The 23,670-nt window shown below is 35.9% G+C and overlaps 1 protein-coding gene across 2 annotated transcripts in view; it reads right to left on the bottom strand.

Moving 5' to 3' along the window:
* UBA6 (ubiquitin like modifier activating enzyme 6) overlaps positions 1–21,616 on the bottom strand; it is an 84,585-nt gene extending 62,969 nt beyond the window's left edge. The window contains exons 1-3 of one of the 2 annotated variants that reach the window (XM_045989132.1): positions 21,509–21,616; positions 19,131–19,193; positions 37–131 (exon numbers count right to left, since the gene is read on the bottom strand). In XM_045989132.1, coding sequence (XP_045845088.1) covers positions 37–131; positions 19,131–19,193; positions 21,509–21,579 — 229 coding nt within the window. In that variant the 5' untranslated portion in view covers positions 21,580–21,616. Of the gene's footprint in view, positions 1–36; positions 132–19,130; positions 19,194–21,508 lie in introns of those variants that run through there. The other variant, XM_045989140.1, reaches the window with a different exon arrangement.
* Between the last annotated feature and the right edge of the window lie 2,054 nt (positions 21,617–23,670).

Genomic DNA, 23,670 nt, shown 5'->3' with positions numbered 1-23,670 from the left:
GTGTCATATAAAATTATATGTAAAAATACTACTTACCAATTTCCAAACCAAGACCACCCATACCACTTAAGAAAACATGGGACTTGGCCATCTTCTGCATTGCTGTGTCTCCAAGAACGTACCTCTGTCGACTATAGGTAAAACAATAAAAAACAATAAATTATTTCACCAAAACTACGTATCCTTTAAAGATGTTTGTAAATGAATAGCATAGCAACTAGATCCTGCCACAGACATGGTTTGGATCACAGTATTTAATATTTCTAAATTAACTGCCAAATATATGACATATTCTGAAAAAAACTGAAGACCTGGCCCATCTTCTCTCATAGCAACAAACAGATAGAGTTGAGTTGTCCTGTTTAGACAGGGACGACTACGTGCTCTAGATTTGACATAGGCCCCATCCTGCTCCCTTCATTTATTATCAGGGGCCACTACAGGCATCTGAGTTTGTTATCTCCCCTGTAGACCTTTCACTATAAATAGGATTTCTGAGCCAAAAATTTGGCTTCCTTCTTGGAGTTTAGGTGACATACAGCAGTTTTCTAATGTAATTTTATTTATTTCTTTTTATAAGTAATATCTTCGCCCAACATAGGGCTCAAACTCCGGACCTCAAGATTAAGAGTCACATTCTTTATCAACTGAGCCAGCCAGGTGCCCCCAAACATTACTTTAAATACAAATGCTGATAAAGTATATAAGGGATCTTATTAAACCATCCATACTAAGAGCCATAAGGTAGCATCAGAACAGGAACTTTAAAAAATACACATTGGCTATTTTAAAAAGTCAGATACAGTAATAAGGGCAATAGAAAATTAACTTGAAAGAACAGTGACAAACTTGATGCTGTATCAAGTTTTTGAAGATAATGGACATTCCAATGGATTCTTACAACAATCACTGAAAGATGAGTTAAGTACAAGTAAGTGAATCCCTTGGTTTACAAGTACCTTTTTTTGGAATTCATAATATACATGCTGGTTTAACGTATGTTTGTTTAGTATATAGATGTTTATTTAATTTCTGTATTTCAGCTATTTATATTCAATTTAAAAGCCTGAAAACGGTTTTCTTATCTAGTCAGAACAAACTTTATAAATATCATTTATATGTTATTACCTTCCTTATTCCTTTATTTATTTGATGCAGTAAGAGAGAGAGAAAACAAGCAGGGGGAGTGGCAGAGGGAAAAGCAGGCTCCCCGATGAGCAGGGAGCCCAATGTGGGCTTTGGGATCAGACCTGAGTCCAAGGCAGATGCTGAAACAACTAAGCCACCCAGGGACCCCTCCTTCCTTATTCCTGCAAAATAAAACTTAGACTTTTCTTTTTAAATCAGTATTTACCATTTCTGTTTCAGAGAGCCAAACCATCCACTTATTCATCAAATACTTGCTGATCATCTACTATGATATGAATGGAATTGTGTATGATACAGTCTTGCCACTCTTATTTGTGTAATTCTAGGCAATATATTTAAGTATTGTCTGTTTTGGAACTTTATATAAATGGGATCATTTTAAATATTGTCTTCTGTGCCATGCCTCTTTTGAATGATATTGTATTTAAGAGATTTATTATCAGTGCACATGGCTACTGATTTTCAGTTTTATTCTATTGTATTGTACTCTTCTACTGCAATAACATAATTTAACTATTCTATAGTTCTGTGGAATGACTTTTTTAAAAGTTTATTTATTTACTTAGTAATCTCTATACCCAATGTGGGCCTCAGACTTAAAACCCTGAGATAAAGAGTCACATGCTCTCCTGGCTGAGCCAGCCAGGCACCTCTGCTATTCTATATTTTTGGACAGTTACTTATAGTGAGACTATCAGCATTCTTAGATATGCCTAGTGATACACATCTGTATACAGCCGTTTCTACAGAGATACAGATAGACAGATATCATTACATATCTAGGAGAGGAAAAGCAGGGATAACTTTATTAGATAATGCCATACTGTTTTTCTGAAGTGTACCAAACAACTCTCCTCCTGCGGTGTATCAAAGTCCCTGTAGTTTCACATCCTTAACATGTAGGAAAAAGTTAAACAGTAGATCTGATCATTAGCCTGTTGACAAAGCTAGCCCTTGGCTGGTGTCTTCTATTTTATTTTTTCCTAATTTCTTGAAATAAAAACTTACTAGTTTTCAGGTTTTCTTTTCTAAAATACACATGTAAAACTTGAACTGATCTTAAACAGCATCCCAAGTTTTGACACATAATACTTCATTATATTCCAGTTTTAATTACGATTCTTTTCTAACTTTTGGGTTAATCTGAAGTGTATCTTAAACTTGTAATTTCATGGGGAATATTCTAGCTACCTTTTGTGTTAACTTCTAGCCTAAACGCATTGTGAATAGATATCACAATCTATATGATTTCATTTTTTAGTATTTGAAAATTTGCAAATGTTGCAAATGTGCTCTTGAACAGAATGTACTCAACAGCTGGTCATGAAACAACATTCTTTATATACACTGTTACATTAATTTTAATATCCCTGTTGATGAATTCTATTCCCATTCTGATTTTTTTGTCTGCTTGATTACTTGTTATGATTACTACAAGCAACATTTAAACTCCTCTACCAATATAATAGTAAAATTTGTCTATTCTTGTATATTACTACCTCAGCAGTGCTGACATGTAAGCAAAACTGATAACACTGAGTATTTATTATATACCACATTGTTTTAGGTTTTCACTTGTATTAACTCATTTAATCCTCACTAAATTCTACAAGTTCTATTATTTTTCCATTTTTACAGAAAGGAAAACTTGAGCACAGAGAAATTAATTAATTTATAAATAGTGGAAATAAGACTCAATTCAGGCAGTCTGGTCTTAGCATCCATACTTTACTTTTTATTTTATTTTACTTATTTATTTGAGAGAGAGAGAGAGAGCACAAGCAGGGGGAGTCAAAGAGGGAGAAACAGGCTCCCTGCTGCACAGGGAGCCAGATGTGGGCTTGATCACAAGACACTGGTTCATCCACTCTTACCCACTCTGCTACAATGTAGATTAAGAAAGTCAAATCATTCCAATAAGGCTTACTGGAGGAATAATTAAAAAAAAAAAAAAAAATCAGTTCCCTAACTCTTCCTTACCCAGATTTTTCTACATCAAAGGCAACCACTCTCAATTCTTTAAGCTGTGTCTTCTAAAAAGTTAGCCCCCTTTTTTTCAGTAATATGTTTACACTTTTATTTTGTATTCTTCAGTTTTATATACAACCTATTAACTTCCTACTAACATGAATAATCTTTTTGAAATACAAATCTGGTCAAATCATTCTTCTGCTTTAAAAACTTCAATGGTTTTCTATTTCCCTTATGATAAAGTTTAGATTCTAATATTAGTCACAAGGCTGTTCATAAGCTAGTCTCTACTTGTCTCTCTGGTCTCATCTTTTGTCACTCCTCCATCAAACTCCATATTCTAGGTAGGCTAAAGGTTTTCAGTTCCCCAAATGTGGTATGTTGTCTTTGGCCATGAGACTTTTTTCTGCAGTATCCCTCTCCTTCAATATTTTCTGCCTGAAAAACTTCTGCTCATCCTCCAGTCTTGGCTTATATACTACTTTCCCCCTTGATATGTCTCCCGACACCTAAACTTACTCAAGACAGTGCTGGGTCATCTTTTATGTGCATTCATAACATCCTACATTCAAGCTATTATAACATTAATCACAGTGTATTTTGCTACTTGTCTAGTTTTCCTAGGAGACTGCAGATTCCTTAGGGCAGGGCCTTTCCTTTATTTACTACTGTATTCTCAGTAGATTAACAGAGCCTGGCACATTATAAACACACACAAAAACAATTTGTTAAAAATTGGCATAAAAGAACAAAAATATGTTTATGTTCTACCTGGCAGAGGACTTGAGTCCTTTTTTCCCTATGTTCAGAGTCAGAGGAACTAGGTTAAAAAAATGTTTTTCATCTCAGACTTGTTCCCATGAATTATTTTGAAGATTACTTAGGTAAATAATGAATAGCCATGACACAAATTTGGTTATAAATTACAAAGAACTTATAGACAAAAGGATAAGACAAAGATAAATGAATCAAAGTTTTCCAAAGAATCATAAAATCTCAGACAGATTCTCAACAGCTACCTAAATTATCTACCTTTTTAATGTCTGACCACCAAGGGGAAGGGTACTAATTAAGTACCTACTTTGTGTTAGGCAATGTCAGGTACTTTGAAATTGACACTTAAATCCTACAAAGTTCATTTTGTTAGTAAGTAGTAGAGATGGGATTTAAAGAGCCTAGAGTGCAACCTCAAGTCCAGCACTGTTATATTACAGTTTACTCTATTAAGCGGATACTCAAAATATTAGTGGAGTAGTCAGTGGAAAGAAAGTTATCTACTCTACTTTTAGAGAGCCCTATTCATTAAAGATTCTCCCTTTCAAGAAAGTATGGTATCTCCCTACAGTTTTCACCCACTAGTCCTAATTTTACCTCCTTGGGACCATAGGGAACTTGTTTAATCCCTCTTCAATGTGACAGCCCTCCAAACATTTGAAGATGGTATTCAGGTTCCAGAGTCTTCTTTCTCCAGACTAAACATCTCCAGTTCCTTAAAGATTCCAAACATAACATCATTTTGAGGCCCCCTCAACACACTAATCACTTTCTCCTGGATGGATTTCAATTATCTTTGTTATGTACTCATAAATTTATTAAAATATCTATCTCAAACCAGGCACTGGCACTGTGTGGAGACCTTAGCAACAACTTCAAATGGGTACTATGAGGATTAAATTAAGTAAGAAAAAAATATACGGAATACTTAGCAGAATGCCTGTGACATGTTATTGAGAGAGAAAGACAAATAATCAAATAATTCTTTAAGTACTATATACAAAAGTACCAGAAACTAAGGGAATCTGAAATACAGAACAGGGAGTAATTATCTCTACCAGTGGAGGTCATGGAAAGCTTCACAAATGAGTTTCATCCAACTTAAACTCTGAAGACTTAATAGGAGTTAAAAAATAATCAAAAAAGTAAAAGTATTCTATGACAGGAAAAAGAAAATCATCAAAAAGAATAGCATGTTAAGAGATACATAATAAATATAATATTTTTACTTCTAGCCATGGTGAATTAACAGGACCAGATTTATCCTCTGCCTAACTTAAACAATTGGGAACTGGACAATATAAACAACAGACTTCAGACACAGAGAACAGGCATCTCAGGACAGTAATCTCGAAGAAAAACAATGAGGTGAGCTTTATGAATGCGCTAGCTACTTACTTTTCAGGCTGCAGTGGAGGAAGGAGAACCCAGATAGAACTTGGTGGTCTCCCTGAATTGAAGAGATAGGGCTGTGAATTCAAGAAGGCTAAAATTTGAAAGCAGAGAGATGCACAGATAGAGCACCAGAGATTTGTAGAGGGTTCTCCTTGAGTCTTTAGCTGAGTAAGATCAGCAAGTGCATATGAAGAAACAATATCAAGCTGGGGAAAGAACAACCTGAGAGGGGCTGGTGAAACAATGATGATAATTTAAATAGGGCCAGAAATAGTTTGTGTTCCTCTCCACACAAGTGGAAAATGTGAATACTCAGAAGGATATATCAATAGTGGGCAAAAAATTAGCCTCAGACTTAGGTATCCTCTAATCTTGCCTAACAAAGCTTAAAAAGCAAACTTTGAAAAAACTAAACTGTTTTCAAGTAATTTAACTGGGTCTCTCAACAAAGCTTAAGAATTTAGAGGAATTCAAAATGATGCAGTACCCAAAAAGGTAAAAAAAGGTAAAAATTCACAATGTCTGACATATACGAAAACGGTTTTCAAAAAAGTAGAGAAATACAATTTATAATGAATAGAAAAATTCACCATAGAACAGACTTAGGAATGACACAGAGGACAGACTTTATAGACAAATATGTTGAAATAATTATAAACACAATTCATATGCTCAAGAAGGTAGAGGGAAGCATGAGCAGCAAAACTTCTAAAGATAAAAGCCATAATATCTAAGATGAAAAAAAAAAATACTGGATGGAATTAATAGACTCAACTCTGCATAAGAGAACTTGAAGATACAGGAACAGAAGCTTTAAAATTAAACACAGAGATTGAATAAAAACCCAAAAGCCCAGAGCATAAATGAGTTGTGGAACAACAATTAAGAGTCCCTGAAAGAGACTGGAGAAAAAGAGAGACAAAAATATATTTAAAGGTCTAATGGCTAGAATTTTTCCAGGAACACAATCAATCAACTCATACACCACAATGTGAACAAATCCAAGAATAAGAAATATGAATATGGAAATATGAATAAGGAAACTATACCAAGGCATATCATAATTGTTTAAACCAGGATAAAGAGATAGTATTAAAAGCAATCAGAGAAAATAGCGCACATTATTCACCTAAGAAAGATAAAAATGACAGCTGACTTTCTTCCAGGAAGCACTACAGACAATAATAGTGGCCCAATATTTTAATAGCACTGAAGGGAAAAAACTGTCAATGTGGAATTCTATACTCAATTTCAAAAAAGAAAGTAAAGAGTTTTTCAGACATACAAAAACTGAAATAATTCATTGCTGACATACCTTCACAGTAAGAAATGTTACACTAAATCTTCAGGGAGATGAAAAATGATACTAGGTAGAAATCTTAACTTACACAAAGGAATAGAGAATAACAGAAATGACAAATATATGAATAAATATAAAACACTTTCTTGTTATTTAAAAATTCTCTTTTAAAGGCAGTTGACTATTTAAGCCCAGAACAATAACGAATTGCAAATTTGTAACATATATAGAAGTAAAATGTAAGACAACAATAAATGAAATCCTGGGACAGGAGAAATAGAAGTATATTGTTGTAACATCCCCATAACATACAGGAAGTGACAGATTATTTTAATATATTAACAATATATGGTACATACCATAAAGTAATCACAAAACAAAGCAAAAGTATAGTAATATGCCAACAAAGGAGATGAAATATAATAATAAAAAATTCTCAACTATTAAAAAAACCACAGAAAAAATGGAAAACCAGTAAGAGATAACAATTAGAAAGAAAAATAGTATCAGGGTTTCACATTAAATGTAAATGGTCTAAACACTCCAATTAAAAGACAAAGATTGTCAGACTGAAGAAAAAGAAAAACCCAACTATATTCTATTTACAAGGAGCCAAATTTAAATACACAAGTAGGAATAAATGAGTATAAAAAGATAAACCGTGCTACCAATAACCAAGAGAAAACTGGAGTGGCTCTATTAATATCAGACAAATAGATTTCAGAACCAAGAAAACTACCAGGATAAAGAGGGCCATTTCAAAATGATAAAGGGTCAATATATCTTGAGGACACAACAATTCTAAAAGTTTATGCACTAATAACAGAGGCTCAAACTACACAAAGCAAAAACTGATAAAACTGAAATGAGAAATGTTCAAATACAAAATGAAAGACAACATGACTTTCTCAATTGGTACAAAGAGTGGACAGAAAATCAGTTAATACCCGAAAAACACTATCAATCAATTTGACGTTGATAGGACAATCCAATAAAGAACAGAACACACATTCTTTTCAAATGCACATAGAACAATGGCAAGATAGACCATATTCTGCAGCAAAACACTAAAAAGTCATCATGCAAAGCTTATCCACAGATACCAATGGAACTGAATTAGAGGTTAACAGAAAGCTCTCTGAAAAATCTCTCAGTACCTGGAAGCCAAATAGTACAATTCTGAATGACCTACAAGTAAAAAAAAAAAAAAAAATTATAGTTTTCTGAACTGAATGAAAATGAAGACATATCTGTGAGACACATATAATGCAGTTTTTAGAGGGACATTTTTAGCATGAAATGGATATATTACTAAAGAATAAAGGTCTCAAAAATTGATCATCTCAACTTTCACTTTAAGAAATTAGAAAAAGAACATCACATCAGCAACAGAAAGGATAAAAAGCATTATGATCATAGAAAAATAACATCACACCAGCAACAGAAAGGATAAAAAGCGTTATGATCATTTCAATAGATGCAGAAAAAGCATCTGACAAAGTATAACAGCCATTCACGATTAAAACCCTCAACAAAGTAGGCTTAGAGGTGAACTTATCTCAACATAATAGAGACCTTATCTGAAAAACCCACAGTGAATATCATACATGATGGGAAAAAACTGAGAGCTTTTCCCCTAAGGTCAGGAATAAGATAAAGATGTCCATTCTCACCACTATTATTCAAACAGAGTACTAAAAGTGCTAGCCACAGCAATCAAAGAAGTACAAAGTAAAGAAGTAAAACTTCCGGGGCGCCTGGGTGGCTCAGTGGGTTAAAGCCTCTGCCTTCGGCTCAGGTCATGATCCCAGGGTCCTGGGATCGAGCCCCGCATCGGGCTCTCTGTTCCGCAGGGAGCCTGCTTCCTCCTCTCTCTCTGCCTGCTTCTCTGCCTAGTTGTGATTTCTCTCTGTCAGATAAATAAAATATTTAAAAAAAAAAAAAAAGTAAAACTTCCACTATTTGCAGATGATATGATACTATATACAGAAAACACTGAAGACTCCACCAAAAAACTAGAACTAATATATGAATTCAGTAAAGTTGCAGGATACAAAATCAACATACAGAAATTGCTGCATCTCTATACACTAATAATCAAGCAGCAGAAATTAAGAAAAAAAAAATCCCATTTACAACTGCACCAAGAATAATAAAGCATCTAGGAACATCTAGGAACAAATTCAACCAAAGAAGTGAAAGACTTTTATTCTGACAAGTATAAAACAGTGATGTAATAAATTGAAATTAAAGACATTTCATGCTCATGGACTGAAAGAATAAATACTATAAAAATGTCTATACTACCAAAGCGATCTAAATCTAAGATTTAGATTCCCTATCAAAATACCAATAGCATTTCTCACAGAACTACAACAAGCAATCCTAAAATTTGTGTGGAACCACAAAAGATCCTCAACAGCCAAAGCAATCTTGAAAAAGAAAAACAAAACTGAAAGTATCACAATTCCAGACTTCCAAGTTATGTTAAAAAGCTGGAGTAATCAAAACTATATGGCATTGGCACAAAAATTAAAACACAGATCAAAGAAACAGAATAGAAAGCCCAGAAATGAACTCCTAATTATATGGTCAATTAATCTTCAATAAACGAGAAAAGAATATCCAATGAAAAAAGTCTCTTCAACAAATGGTGTTGGGAAAACTGGACAGCAACATGCAAAAGAATGAAACTGGACCACTTTCTTACACCAAACACAAAAAAAATTCAAAATGGATAAAAGACCTAAATGTGAAACCTGAAACCATAAAAATCCTAGAAGAGAGTACAGGCAATAATGTCTTCTCTGACACTGGCCATAGGAACATTTTTTCAGATATGTCTCCTGAGGCAAGGGATATAAAAGCAAACAAACTATTAGAACTACAACAAAATAAAAAGCTTCTGCAGAGTGAAGAAAATAGTCAACAAAACTAAAAAGCAACCTACTGAGTGGGACAAAATTATTTGTAAAGGACATATCTAATAAAGAGCTAGTATAAAAAATATATAAAGAACTTATACAACTCAACACCCCCAAACCCCCAAATACTCCAATTTAAAAATGGGCAGAGGACACGAACAAACTTTGCTCCAAAGACAACATACAGATGGCTGACACATGAAAAGAAGCCTATCACTCATCATCAGGGAAATGCAAATCAACCACAATGAGATATCACCTAACACCTGTCAGAATAGCTAAAATCAAAAACATAGGAAACAACAGATGTTGGTGAGGATGTGGAGAAAAAGGAACCCTCATGCACTGTTTGTAGGAAAGCAAGTTGGTGCAACCACTGTGGAAAACAGTGTGGAGGTTCCTCAGAAAGTTAAAAATATAACTGTTGTACTATCCACTAATCAAACTACTGTTTATTTGCCCCCAAAATACAAAACGCTAATTCACCACTAACTAGTTCATCACTCATCATGCACCTCCGTTTCTTGCAGCATTATTTACTATAGGCAAATTATGGAAGTAGCCTAATTGTTCAATTATAGATGAATGGATAAAGATGATGTGGTACATATATAAAATAGGATATCATTTAGCCACAAAAAAGAATGAAATCATGACATTTTCTACAACATGGATGGAGCAAGAGTATAAGGTCAAGCAGAGTAAGACAGAAAAACACTGTATAATTTCACTAACTTGGAATTTAAGAAACAACAAATTTAAGGAAAAAAAAACAGAGTCGAAGAAATAGACTACAGAGAACAAACTGATGGTTACCAAAGGGAGGGTCTGTGGCGGGGGGGGGGGGGGGGGGGGCGGATAGGTGAAATAGGTGATAGTGATTAAAGAGTATACTTAACCTGATAAGCACTGAATAATGTACAGAACTGCTGAATCACCGTACTGTATGTCTGAAACTAATATAACACTGTATGTTAATTATACTGGAATTTAAATAAAAAACTTAACTAAAAAAGAAATTAGAAAAAGAAAAGCAAATTAATATCAAAGTCAGCCGAAGAAAAATCCCAAAAAGAACAGAAATCACAGAGATACAAAACAGAAAAATAATATGGAAAATCAATTAAACTAAAAGCTGGTTCTTTGAGAATAAAATAAAATCAATAAACCTCTAGCCAGAATGATCAGGAAAAAAGAAAAATGATCAGTAATAGAAATGAGTGAAGGAACATCATTTCAGATTCTACAGACATTAAAAAGGGTATTCACATAAAACTATAAACAATTTTATGCCTCTAAATTCAATCACTGAGATGCAAACATATTCTCCAAAAGAGACAAATTCTCAAAGCTCACTCAAAAAAGAAAGGCAGCTGATTCTTAAACAATGTTAGGGTTAGGGACACCAACCCTCCACACAGTCAAAAATCTGTGCATACCCTTTTGACTCACAAAAACTTAACGAGTAATAGCCTATTGTTGACTGGAAGCTTTACCAGTAACAAAAACAGTCAATTAACATGTTTTGTATGTTCTGTGTATTATATACCATATTCTTAGAATGATGTAAGCTACAGGAAATGTTATTTAAAAAATCATGTAACGAAAATACATTTACAGTACTGTACTATATTTATTGATACTGTAAATTATCATCATCTGTTTATAAGATGAACCACCTGTCAGTACCTATATCAATGCTGTCTTATTGTCTTACATGATACAGAACACTGTAGATGTTGTATGTATTGTTAATACTAGCCATCAAAAATAAAAAGATAATGTGAAACAAGCCATATTTATTTATAGGTTTAACAATCCATATTAAAAACAAAGCAGCAGCAACAGGATTGCTTTTGGTAGCCTAGCATAAAGAATTCAATTGCTTCATGGTAGTGTAGCTTATATACTAATGAGTAAATCCTTACAAAGTTTTTATGGCATATATTACTGTAGCCATACATCTAGACAGTACTGGACACATCGTTACATTTTCTAAAAAATCCACTTACTTGTAATTAGAAAGCTGATAAGCAGTTTCTCAATGAGAGAGAGGGGGTCATACTGTAGAGTAATGCAACTCTTTGAAAGCAAAGAAACACTAAGATAACATATTAATTTTGTATTACATATTCACCTTAGGCCTATGTAAGGACAGGCTATCCACTTCTATGAGTTTTGCATATGATGTTCTACACAATGAATACTCGATGATGACACAAAAATGTCTCATACAGCTCTTTCTGTACAGTTATTAGTTTTTCATATGAAGACACATATACAACTATCAGCTTATTAACCATGCAGCAGTTTGATCATTTACTACTCATTAAGTGGAAAGAGATCATAAGGGTCTTCATTCTCATTGTCTTCATACTGAACAGGAGAAAGAAGAGGGGTAGTCTTGCTGCCTCAGGATAGCAAAGGTGGAAACAGTAGAGGGGGAAGGGTAGGCAGGAGGCACAAGCACATGGAAATACATCATGATCTGTCTGTTTTTTGCTTTTTCATTTCTCTAAATGTGTTTTTATATGGTACCAATCCTTCTCCTACAATTTGCTTTAGTTTCAGTGCTGGTATCCCAGAAGGGTCTGTGTCATAAAAGAAGTCAAAAGCAGTCTTGAATAATCAGAACGCTTCTGCCAGATTGTCAAATGTCAATTTGTTTTCTGGCAGTGTTTCTTCTATACCTTCTTCCACATCGCTTGGCACTGTTTTGGAAGTACTAATTTCCATCAAGTCATTTTCTGTTAATTCCTCTGGTATGCTGTCTATTAACTCTTGAATTTCTCCAAAATCTGTATCTTAAAACCCGTCACCTGCCCCCCCTCCTTTTTTAACCATATCTACAATTTCTTTACTAATTTCCTTGATTCACTCATCATAAATCCTTGTGAAGTCATGCACAACATCTCTGGGCCTGAATGCTTTCCTGGCATTTTCTATAATAACAGTATCTTCAAAGGTGTAATCCTTCCCAAGATGTTCTATTGGGTTTCTACCCCATGGCATTAATAATCCTTTCAATAGAGTACCATGTGTAATGAGCTTTAAAGGTCTGTATGACCCCCAATCTAGAGGCTGAATTATAGACGTTGTATTTGGGGACAAGTAGACCACTTTGATACCTTTCGTACTGAACTCATAGGGTTCTGAGTGGCCAATGGCATTGTCCAATACCAAAAGAATTTTAAAACACAGTCCCTTACTGGCAAGGTACTTCCTAACTCCAGAGACAAAACTCAATTCAGAATAAAGAGTTTAACTGTCCAGGCATTCTTGTTGTATAACCAAGAGACTAGTGGCTGGTGTTTATTTTTTATTTTTAAGGCTCGTGCTCGCTTCGGCAGCACATATACTAAAATATATTTTTAAGGCTCAAGGCCGGGGGTGGGAAGGTAGGGGGGGTGGGGTTAGCAGCTTTATAGGTTAAGGGCAGTGCTAATCATAAACCCAACGGTATTTGCATAAAATAGTTGAGTTAGCCCATCCCTTCCTGCCTTAAATCCTCTTGCTTCTCTTCTTTGTGGCATTATTTTTTTCCAGAATAGGATACTTTCATCTGCATTAAAAATCTGTTCAGGTAGATATTCTTTCTCCATGATGATTTTCTGAAAGGCATCTGGAACTCAACTGCTGCCTCTTGTTGACATTTTTAAGCCAAGTCTCTTTCTAAATCACCAAACCATCCTGTGCTGGCATTAAATTCTCCAGCTTTAGCTCCTTCACCTTCTTTTTGCTTTAAGTTGTCTTATAAGACTTCGCTTTTTCTCGAATCATATTAGAGTGTATCAGCATGTTTTTCTTAGAGCAACTCTCATACCCACATAAAAGCTGCATTTTCAATGCAAGATATAAAGGTATTTTTCAAAAACTGCAAGGTTTTTGTGCCTGTTAATGGAGCATAAGCTTCAGCTTCCCTTCCCTTCCTCTTTCTCCCCCTCCCTCTTCTTCCTTTTTTAACAGTGGTTCTTATGATGCATTTATGTATCCTGAAATGGCAGGCAAGCACAGCTGCAGACCTCAATCTATGGTACATATCAGATAACTCAACTTTTTCTGTACTGTCATGATTTTTCTCTACTTCTAGGTAGTGCTTCCAGCATCATTACTGATACCCTGTATGGGACTCATAGTGTTATTCAAGGTCTGCAGTATTCCACTAAACACAATGAAAAATTGTGTGAGATCACTTTTTACTGAGATACACAATTTACTAAAGAGAGAAACTGCTCACACTAAGATGATTAGCATCACATGGTGTTGTAAGGGAATACTCATCAACACTTTAGCTTACCACAATAGCAATAGGAGGTGGCTACAAAATTATTACACTAGTATATGCACTACAGTTAATTTTATATAGTTAAGATTTTTAAGTTTTTATTTTAATTCCCATTAGTTAACATACAGTGTTATATTAGTTATGCAGTTATGATTTAATACTGCATTTTTATGTGGGTTTACCTTTCTCCTGACTATAAAGGGCACTATGAATATTCTGTATTTGTGTGCGTAAGTTGTTTTTTTTTCTTTTTTTAGATTTTAGTTATTTATTTGACAGACAGAGATCACAACTAGGCAGAGAGGCAGACAAAGAGAGAGAGGGGAAAGCAGGCTCCTTGCTGAGCAGAGAGCCCAATGTGGGGCTCAATCCCAGGACTCTGGGATCAGGACCTGAGCCAAAGGCAGTGGCCTTAACCCACTGAGCCACCCAGGTGCCCCTGTGCGTAAGTTTTGATAAATTTGTTAAATAATAGATTAGCGTGTATTTTATGGTATTAAATGATAAAACAGACTAGTTTCTACATATATTTTATACATTCATGACACACCTTTTTGTTAATTTTTAAGTATTTCTAGGCTGTGTGGTTTGAATTTTTTTCAAATTTATAAAAAAAATTTCAATATATGTATTGAAAAAAATCCACATGGACCTGAGCAGTTTAACCTATTGACCCTATGCTAAGGGTCAATTATATATTACCTGAATGTTACCATGTCTATTAGGTGTTAAATTTGTAGTTAAAAACCTTCCAACAAAAAAACCCTCCAAACTTCATTGTTATTTCTACCAAAAATTTAAGGAATAACACCAATTCTATATACTTTCTAGAAATTTGAAGAAATACTCAGCTCATTCTATGAGATTAGCATCACCCTAATATCAAAACACATAATCACTGAACTAAAAAATACTCAACAATATCCCTCACATACACAGATGCAAAATTTTTTTTACCCATTTTTTAAGTTCAACTAATTAACATTTAGAGTATTATTAGTTTCAGAGGTAGAGTTCAGTGATTCATCAGTCTTATGTAACCAGAAGCAAAACTTAACAGAATTTTTATACATATTGTAAAAGTACATCATGACCAAATGGGTTTTATCCTAGAATTAGAATGCAAGGGCCATATAATAATCTAAAAGCCATCATTATAATTCACTACATTAAAAGACTAAAAGAAAATCCATATGATCACCTGAAAAAATGAAGAAAAAGTGTTTGACAAACTCGATATCCATTTCTGACTTAAAACAAACCGCAAACCCAAAACAAAACTGTAAGCACACTAGTAACAGAAGGAAATTTCCTCAGCCTAATAAAGGGCATCTATGAAAAACCTACAGTACAATATACTCCACCATGGAAGAATGAATGTTTTCCAATGTACAATAGGACCAAAGTGAGGCTGTCCACCTTTACCACTTTCGCTTAACATTGTATTGGATGTTCCAATCAGTGTGATTAAGACAAGGAAACAAAACGCATCTAGAATGGAAAGGAGCTAATAAAACTTCTTTATTTTCAAACATAACCGTTAGAAAATCCTATGGTGTTTACAAAAAAATTTACCAGAACTAGTAAGTTTAGCAAGCTTGCTGGATAAGAATATTATTCAAAAATCAATTGAGGTTGAATTTAAGAATAATGAATACATGGTAATTGAAATTTAAAAATGACCATTTACAATAGCAGAAAAATACAAATTACTGAGGGACAAATCTGAAAAAAGCTGTGCAAGATCTCCACAAAGAACTCATTAAGACAAGCTAATAAAAGAGAAACAAAAGATTTATAGATATTTCCCTAAAGACAGGTAGCAAATAGTCTCATGAAAAGATGTCCATGATCATTAGTCATTATGGAAATACAAATTAAAACCACAATATAATACTACAATACACGTACTAGAATGCCTAAAATTAAAAAAGACTTGACTATTTCAGGTGGTGAATAAACATGTGGGGTAACTTTCATACACTACTGGTACAAAGGTAAAATGGTACAACTGCTTTGGAAAACAGCTTGGCGTTTCTTAAAAAGTTAAAAATACACTTACCAAACATCCCAGACATTTACTTCTAGGTATTTATTAAAGAGTGAATGAAAACGTATGTTGACCTTAAAATGTATATAAATTCTCACAGCAACATTATTTGTAATAATGCAAGACTGGAAACAATCCAAATGCTTATCAGCAGTTAAGGATAATTCAAATTCAGATCTAATACCCAAAATTATCCTCTCAGCCACTGTTACGTTGTATAGAAAAGCATACTATACAGTTTGGCTTCACTGATGTAAATGATAGGGAACCATCTAAGTATTTTAAATAGAGAAACCAGGAGCTTTGAGATAAATTTGAAAAATATCACTTTGAATAAAGTATGGAAGTTGGATTAAAGATTCAATAGCTCTAAAGAGATCATGTAAGAGGCTATAATAATAGTTCAACTGAGAGATACTGAATGCAGGGAGAGAGAATCAAAGAGCTGGAATTAAGAGTTGTTTAGAAAGAACTAAAAGGATTTTTAGTTTGGAGGATGATACCAAGGTTTCTAGTTTAGGTTACACAGTAGATTTGGTAGCATTTAATTAAGCTTGGGATTGGGAAGTGGGAAGAAGGAAAAGGGATCCAATGGTGTTGAGTGCCTTTAAAGACGACAATGAGGTGTTAAAGTATAAACTGTGTTTGGTAAGAAAGCAACCTGGTAATGCCAGTGTAGTTAGAGGAAAAGCAAAGTTGGGGCTAATACATGGTATTGGCAAGACTGGAATTTTACATGTGACAGATGAAACTGGACCTTTACCTTATACCATATACAAAATCAATTCAAAATGGATTAAGGACTTAAATTTAAGATGCCAAACTCTAAAACTTATGAAGAAAACATAGGAGAAAGATTTCTTAACATTGGTCTTGGCAAGAATTTCCTGGATATGATACCAAAAGCAGAGGCAATAAAAGCAAAGGTAGACAAGTGGGATAACTTCAAACTAAAAAGCTTCCGTACAGCAAAAGAGACTATCGACACAGTGAAAAGGCAAATTACAGAATGGGAGAGAATATTCATAAACCATGTATCTGATAGGTTAATATCCGAATTATATACAGAACTGCACCTCAAAAGCAACCCCCCTCCAAGGAATATAATTAAAAAATGAGCAAGGACTAGAATAGACATTTCTCCAAAGACACAAATGGCCAGCAGGTATGAAAAGGTACTCTACATTACTAATTGTCAAGGAAATGCAAAACCACAATGAGATATCACCTCACACCTGTTTGGATGGCCATTGTAAAAAACAAAATGCCAGAAAATGAAAAGGTAAGAATGTGGAGAAATTGGAATCCTTGTGCACTGTTGGTAAGAATGCAAAATGTCTAGCTACTACAGAAATAGTATGGAAGTTCTTCAAAAAATTAAAAGTAGAACTACTTTATGATCCAGCAATACTTGATCATATATAAACTACTATATCTTGTTATTTTTCACTCAAGCAAACTGCAGCCCTACTTATAAATCACTGCAAATGGAAAATTAAATCTCTGGTTTATTAAAAATTATGATCATTAATCAGCCATTACAGGGTTGGAGGGATAAAAAGTGTCATAAGGATTTTAACTGAACAATGAATAAAATTAGGCAATGCTTTTCCAAGAAGCTGACATTTGTTATCCCAAGGAGATGATCGAAAGGATGTTAAGAACATCATTATTATAGGGGCGCCTGGGTGGCTCAGTTGTTAAGGGTCTGCCTTTGGCTCAGGTTATGATCCCAGAGTCCTGGGATTGAACCCCACAGCAGGTTCCCTGCTGGGTGGGAAGCCTGCTTCTCCCTCTCCCACTCCCCCTGCTTATATTCCCCTCTCTTGCTGTGTCTTCTCTATGTCAAATAAATAAATAAAATCTTAAAAAAAAAAGAACAACATAATTATACATCCAGAGTCCAAACTTAAGGTCATTAAAAAAAATTTCTTTTATTGTTTTATGTTAGTCACCATAAAATACATCATTAGTTTTTGATGAAGTGTTCCAAGATTCATTGTTTATGTACAACACCCAGTGCTCACGCAATACATGCCCTCCTTAATACCCACCACCAGGCTCACCCATTCTCCTACCCCCTCCCCTCTAAAACCCTCAGATTGTTTCTCAGAGTCCAGAGTCTCTCACGGTTTGTCTGGCCCTCCAATTTGCCCCAATTCACTCTTCTTTTTCTTCTCCTAATGTCCTCCATGTTATTCCTTATGTTCTACAAGTGAAACCATATGATAACTGATTTTCTCCTTAAGGTGATTTCTAAAGTATATTTATAATCAGGAAACCATATGGTAAAATAATTTTCAGAAAGCAAAATTAAGTTTAGTTTTCTCTCTCTTTTTCCAAGTGTACAACACAAAGCAGTAACTGAAATCAACCTACTAAGTTGACTCAGCTCTTCCTAAAATGCTCAAAATTGACTCTGCATCCCACACTAAACAAAGAGAAGAATTAAAAATAAATAGCCCATTATTCCAATTCTTTCTACATAAAATATATTTTCCATAATTATATAGAGAGGAAATCTAAAAACTTCAAAACTGAGATTATACTGTCTTCCATACAAACAATCTGAAGTATTAAAAAAAAGTCTTAAAAGTGATAGCAATATAGGGGCACCTGGCTGGCTGAGTTGGAAGAACATGCCACTCTTGATTTTGGGGTCCTGAGTTCAAGCCCCATGCTGGGTACAGAGGTTACTTAAACAAATAAATCTATAACTTAAAAAAAAAAAAGAAGTACTAGTTATGTATATATTTTTAATTTCTCTTTAATTCTAAGAAAAATATTTTCATTTCATGAAAAGGTACAGTAAATAAGAATCTCACTAAATTCCATTCAAATCATCTTCAACCTCATAATAGTTCTTTGCTGTCTATATCATGCAAACAAGCAATGTTGTCAATGAGATTACACTGAAGTAAATATATTCTCTAGATGTTACTGTATAACCAAAGATGGACTGTTTTTCATGAGACTCTTGCACTATCAAGAACATAAATATGTACTCCTATCCCAAAACAAGAGGAATATTTTATAGTGGGTAATAAAATCATTCTTTGCCATATCACCTAAACCTAAAGCAACTGAGACTTTTATTATTCAAGCTTTCAGACTGCAGGGGAAAAAAAAATCAGAGAAAACTCTAATTATAACCTCAGAGGAACTCTTAGGGATATATTTACAAAACTCTGCATAGGCCTAATGGTATTTTCAAATACAGTATTCCATTACTATAGAACAATAAATGAAGAAAATAAGTTTCAGTTTCCCTAAGGTTCTCACCTGTATAATGCATCATCAATCTCCACAGATTCTGCTGATATGATGGGCAAATTTGTATTTGTACTGAAAAAATAAAACACAACTTATAAGGGCAAGTATGGTTATTCAATATTCACATTCTATAAACTAATTCAATTACACATGGCAGTTACTAGAGGGGATTTAACAAACCAGATACATATTTTGTTTTCCATCCCTTTATTTCCATTTTAAAAATAGGTCAAAATTAAATTCACTGACTGCCTACTCCGTGTGTATTGTAAAATTACAGCCAATGCTTTTATTCTTAGGTGTTATCAGATGTTGCTTTACATATATATTCTGATGGATCTCTATTTTAGCAATTTTGTTGGGAGTGTCCCATACACCTTCTCCAACATACATACATTGTTTTAAGTGCTTTAGATGTACTAACTCTGTTAACCGTTACAATTTAATGAGACAGGCACTATTACCAACTCCACTGAACAGAGGAGTAAAACAGGTTCACATAAGTTAATTTAAATAACCTGCCTAAGGTTCCAGAGTAGGTAAATGGTAGACCCAGAATCTAAACCTAAGCAGTCTAGCTCTCGATGACCATGCTCTACTGCCTACTGCCTCTCATAGTAGGCATAATGAAAACACTTAACAAGTTATCTGTTGAATGAATTTCAAAAATTAGAAAAAAAAGGGGGGGCTCCAGCTGGTTTGGTTGGTAGAGCATGTGACTCTTGATCTCAGGGTTATAAATTTGAGCCCTATGATGGGTGTAGAGATTATTCAAGGAAATTAAAAAATTTTTAAAAAGCAGCATACCAGCATGATAAGATGTACTTAAAGTGATGTATCATTTACCACAGCTCAAATTTTTCACAGCATGGTATATAAAAATGAAATAAAAATGAAAACAGGGTAAACACTGGGAAACTGAAATGGTTCACAGGCAGAGGTGGGGCACTCTGACCTGAGACACAGTGACAGCTAAGATCAATATCATTTTGGCAAAAATGTAATCCATTCCAGGTTCTGGGAAGCTCTAATTATCAATTACAGGATTCTAAAAATAATGTGAAGGCACAAAACTTAGGTTCTGAAATCCAATTTTCTAAGCCTGGTATTGATAGATAAGCCAAAAGATCTGTAAATAGAGTTAATCGAAATGGTATCAGCTTCTAGCTAAGTGATACATGGATAACTCTTAGAAATATTTCTGATTCCAATTATGAAAGCAAACCAAGAGACAGCTGTATTTAGGAGATCACCTGTCTAATAAAAACACACACATACACAATATGCCCTGTTTTGGCATAGTAATGAAACATGAAAATAAGCAAAATTTCCTTACACAGTTTTCTTATCCCTGGTATACTTTCACTGTCTTCCTTGCACGGAGGACAACAGTCTAGTGGGCAAAGCTCCTAAGTAAAGGTGAGAACAGCTCCGTTCCAATCAGCCTGGTCACTTAATGATCTGACTGGCACTTATTTTTCATAAAATCCTGCCTCACTGGAATGTTTCAAAAGTCGTTTTTGGAATAACGTCTATATGGCAATCAAAAATCCTTTAAAGAAGGGGAGGTTTTGTCTGTATTACATAATCTCCCCCACGTCAATGTGGCAGCGTTGGCCTGGGCGCTATCACGGTACTGAAAACATCCAACGAGCGGAAAAGCTACAGGTTTATGGACAGTCTCACGTTAGCTCAAAATCAGGTATCCATCACTTCTATCTCTGGAATACTGGGTTCTGGTGGTGGGCGGTATGGAACTAACCGCTTTATTATTACAAGACGACTGAAAAGGACGCACACGAAATTTCCACCCCTGATTTTGCAGGCATGCAGAAGATGTGAAAAACCTCAGCACCAACAGGGAAATAAAAAGGAGTAACTCGTGGGTTTTTTCTTGATTTTTTTTTTTAAACTGTAGTCAACAGAGGCCTCAGGGTGTCCTGACCGCCTGTGATTCATCATTACCAAGTTCCCTCCGGTAACAGTTTTCAAAGGAGGATCTTGGCGCAGGATCCCGCACCGCGGCGCTCTTCGCTTTCATTTTCCCGAAGGAAGGAGAGAAGCTGTTTGGCAGCAAGGCTGAAAAGCTCACACCCAGCGACCCCGGCCAGAACTCTCCACCGAGCTCGCTCCCCTCCCCCCAAACATGTCCGGTGACTGAGAGACGGCAGACCCCAGCCGGAACTGAGAAAGCGCCGAAAGGACCGACAAGCGGCCTTTCTCCTCAGCGAAGCCGGGAGCCGCCGAGGCCCGAACCCACGGCGCCACACCCACCACGCGCGCTCCTCTCGCCTCCCAGGGCTGGGTCTGCCCGGCTCCGCGGCCTCGCGCGCGCTCCCTACCCGCCGCCACCCCTCGCTGCTTCGCGCTTACACTCCTCCTCTCACCTGACGGCCCCCCAGGAAGAGCAGGACGCCTCTTCCCTCTGAGGTGCGGCCACCGGCTCGGACGCCTCCATCGCCTCCAAAAGACGCTGCCGCCGCTGGATACGGGTAGGCAGGGAAGGGGGTGGGACCGCGGGGTCAAGGGGCGGGTAATGACATCACCGGAGGGGGCGGGGCCGGGGAAGCCGGCCGCCGGCATGAGCCTTCCCGTCAACCCCGGAGGCGTCCTGGTTTCCGGTTTGGGTGTGGCCGCGGGGGAGCGGGATAGGCCTCACCGCAGGTGTCCTCGGTAGGCGGCTCGGCTGCGACCGAGGTTCCGGCGAATGTGAGTGGGCCGAAGTACCGAAGTTACGCGGTGCCTCTGGCTCTGTGGACAGGCGCAGAGGTTCCAGTGGCCGGCAAAGTGATGGGGTTGCGTAGCAGTAAGAGGAAGCCCCTTCATTTAGTAAACAGAAAATCGAAAGTTTGTAGTAGGTAGCTCCAGATTTCCGGGATCCCATTTTAAAACGTTCTGCGTAAACGTACAATTGTGGGCGTCTACTACGTGCCGGGCTCTGTCACAGTTTTAATGGAGTCGTGATTTTTAGAGCTGTGAATGACGTTGTCATCCGGTTTGCTTCCACTTTATGGGTGAGGGAAGACAACTGTCAGATTAAGTACTGGAGCATTTAAGGACTTACTATCATATCTTTTCCCCCTATTGCTTCCCCTTTCCCCTTTCTTAGAAAACGGCAAGAATTAGTAGTACTCAATAAGATTTGTCTTTCATTCTCAACTACATTTGAAGAAACCTCTGCAGAACTTAAAAAAATTAGAATGCACGTTGACTTTATATCAGCTTCTGTAATGTACGATATATATATTTTTTAAAAGATTTTATTTATTTGACAGAAAGAGAGATCACAAGAGGCAGGCAAAGAGGCAGGCAGAGAGAGAGGAGGAAGCAGGCTCCCCACGGAGCAGAGAGCCCGATGTGGGGCTCGATCCCAAGACCCTGAGATCATGACCTGAGCCGAAGGCAGAGGCTTAACCCACTGAGCCACCCAGGCGCCCCCATGTATGATATTTCTTAGTTGGAATATTCTTCCTCTCTAGTGTGGAGAGAGGGTGGAGGCAAAACTGCGTTATCCTTTGTTCTCTTCACTCTCATTTCAAAATTGGACCTTTCCAAATACCTGGAAACTTGATGCTGCTTGTCTCTGGCATTATTCAGCTTTCTTAGTCTAGTTCTGCACCTTTTCACGTAATAATTAAAAGGAACTTGGTCTATGTCCCATCTTTAAACATTCTACTGTAGTGCTAAGCTGGTACTATGTATATGGCACATTGTTATACAACAATAGAAAATGGATAGCTTGAATTTCATCCACAACCCACATTTCTTTACATTTTAATATTCCTGTAGTTGGAATGTAGTTTTTTCCTTTTTCATCATTACAGAAAACAATGGTACTCTTAAATTTGAGGTCATCTTAGATTTAGCAAAATATAGTGTGCATTATTTCAAAAGTATAACAGATATCCCCAGTTTAATGTATTTTAAGGTATTATTACATTCGCAAAATGTAGAAAATAGGAATATCACTAGACTTTAGACAGTGAAACTTTGTCAAAGGAAAGTGGAAGAGCATATTTAGGATACTTAAGGGGAAAATGTAGGCTAAAGATTTTTATCCAGCAAAAGCAACTCTAATGTATAAAGTATATAAACTATTATCCACACTTGATGTGGTATCAGTATTTGATGAGGCTATTGTCATAAAACCTTCCTGAAGAATTGCTAGAGAATGAACATCAGACAACCAAAATGACTAGAGGACCTAAGGATTGGCTCAGGTTCTTTCTAGGAAATCATAAACTCTTACATGAATTGGGTTTTGTGTTCCTTCCTTTATTCTTTTTTTCTTTTATAATGTTAAGACAATATTACTGACTATATTTGTTTTGGTGTACTTTTCATCTCTGTAACTCATTTATTCTATAATTGGACATTTGTACCTCTTAATTCCCTTCACCTATTTTACTCATTTCACCCATCCCACTTCTAGTTTATTCATTGTGTGTGTGTGTGTGTGTGTGTGTGTGTGTGTGTGTGTGTTTTTAAGATGATTTGTTTTAGAGAGAGAGGAGGCATGCAATTGGGAGCAGGGGCAGAAGGAGTAGGA

The sequence above is a fragment of the Meles meles genome, chromosome 2 (assembly GCF_922984935.1).
Source record: "Meles meles chromosome 2, mMelMel3.1 paternal haplotype, whole genome shotgun sequence".
Classification (NCBI taxonomy): Eukaryota; Metazoa; Chordata; class Mammalia; order Carnivora; family Mustelidae; genus Meles; species Meles meles.
The sequence above is the reverse complement of the archived record's forward strand: the minus strand, read 5'-3'. Positions and strand labels throughout refer to the sequence as shown.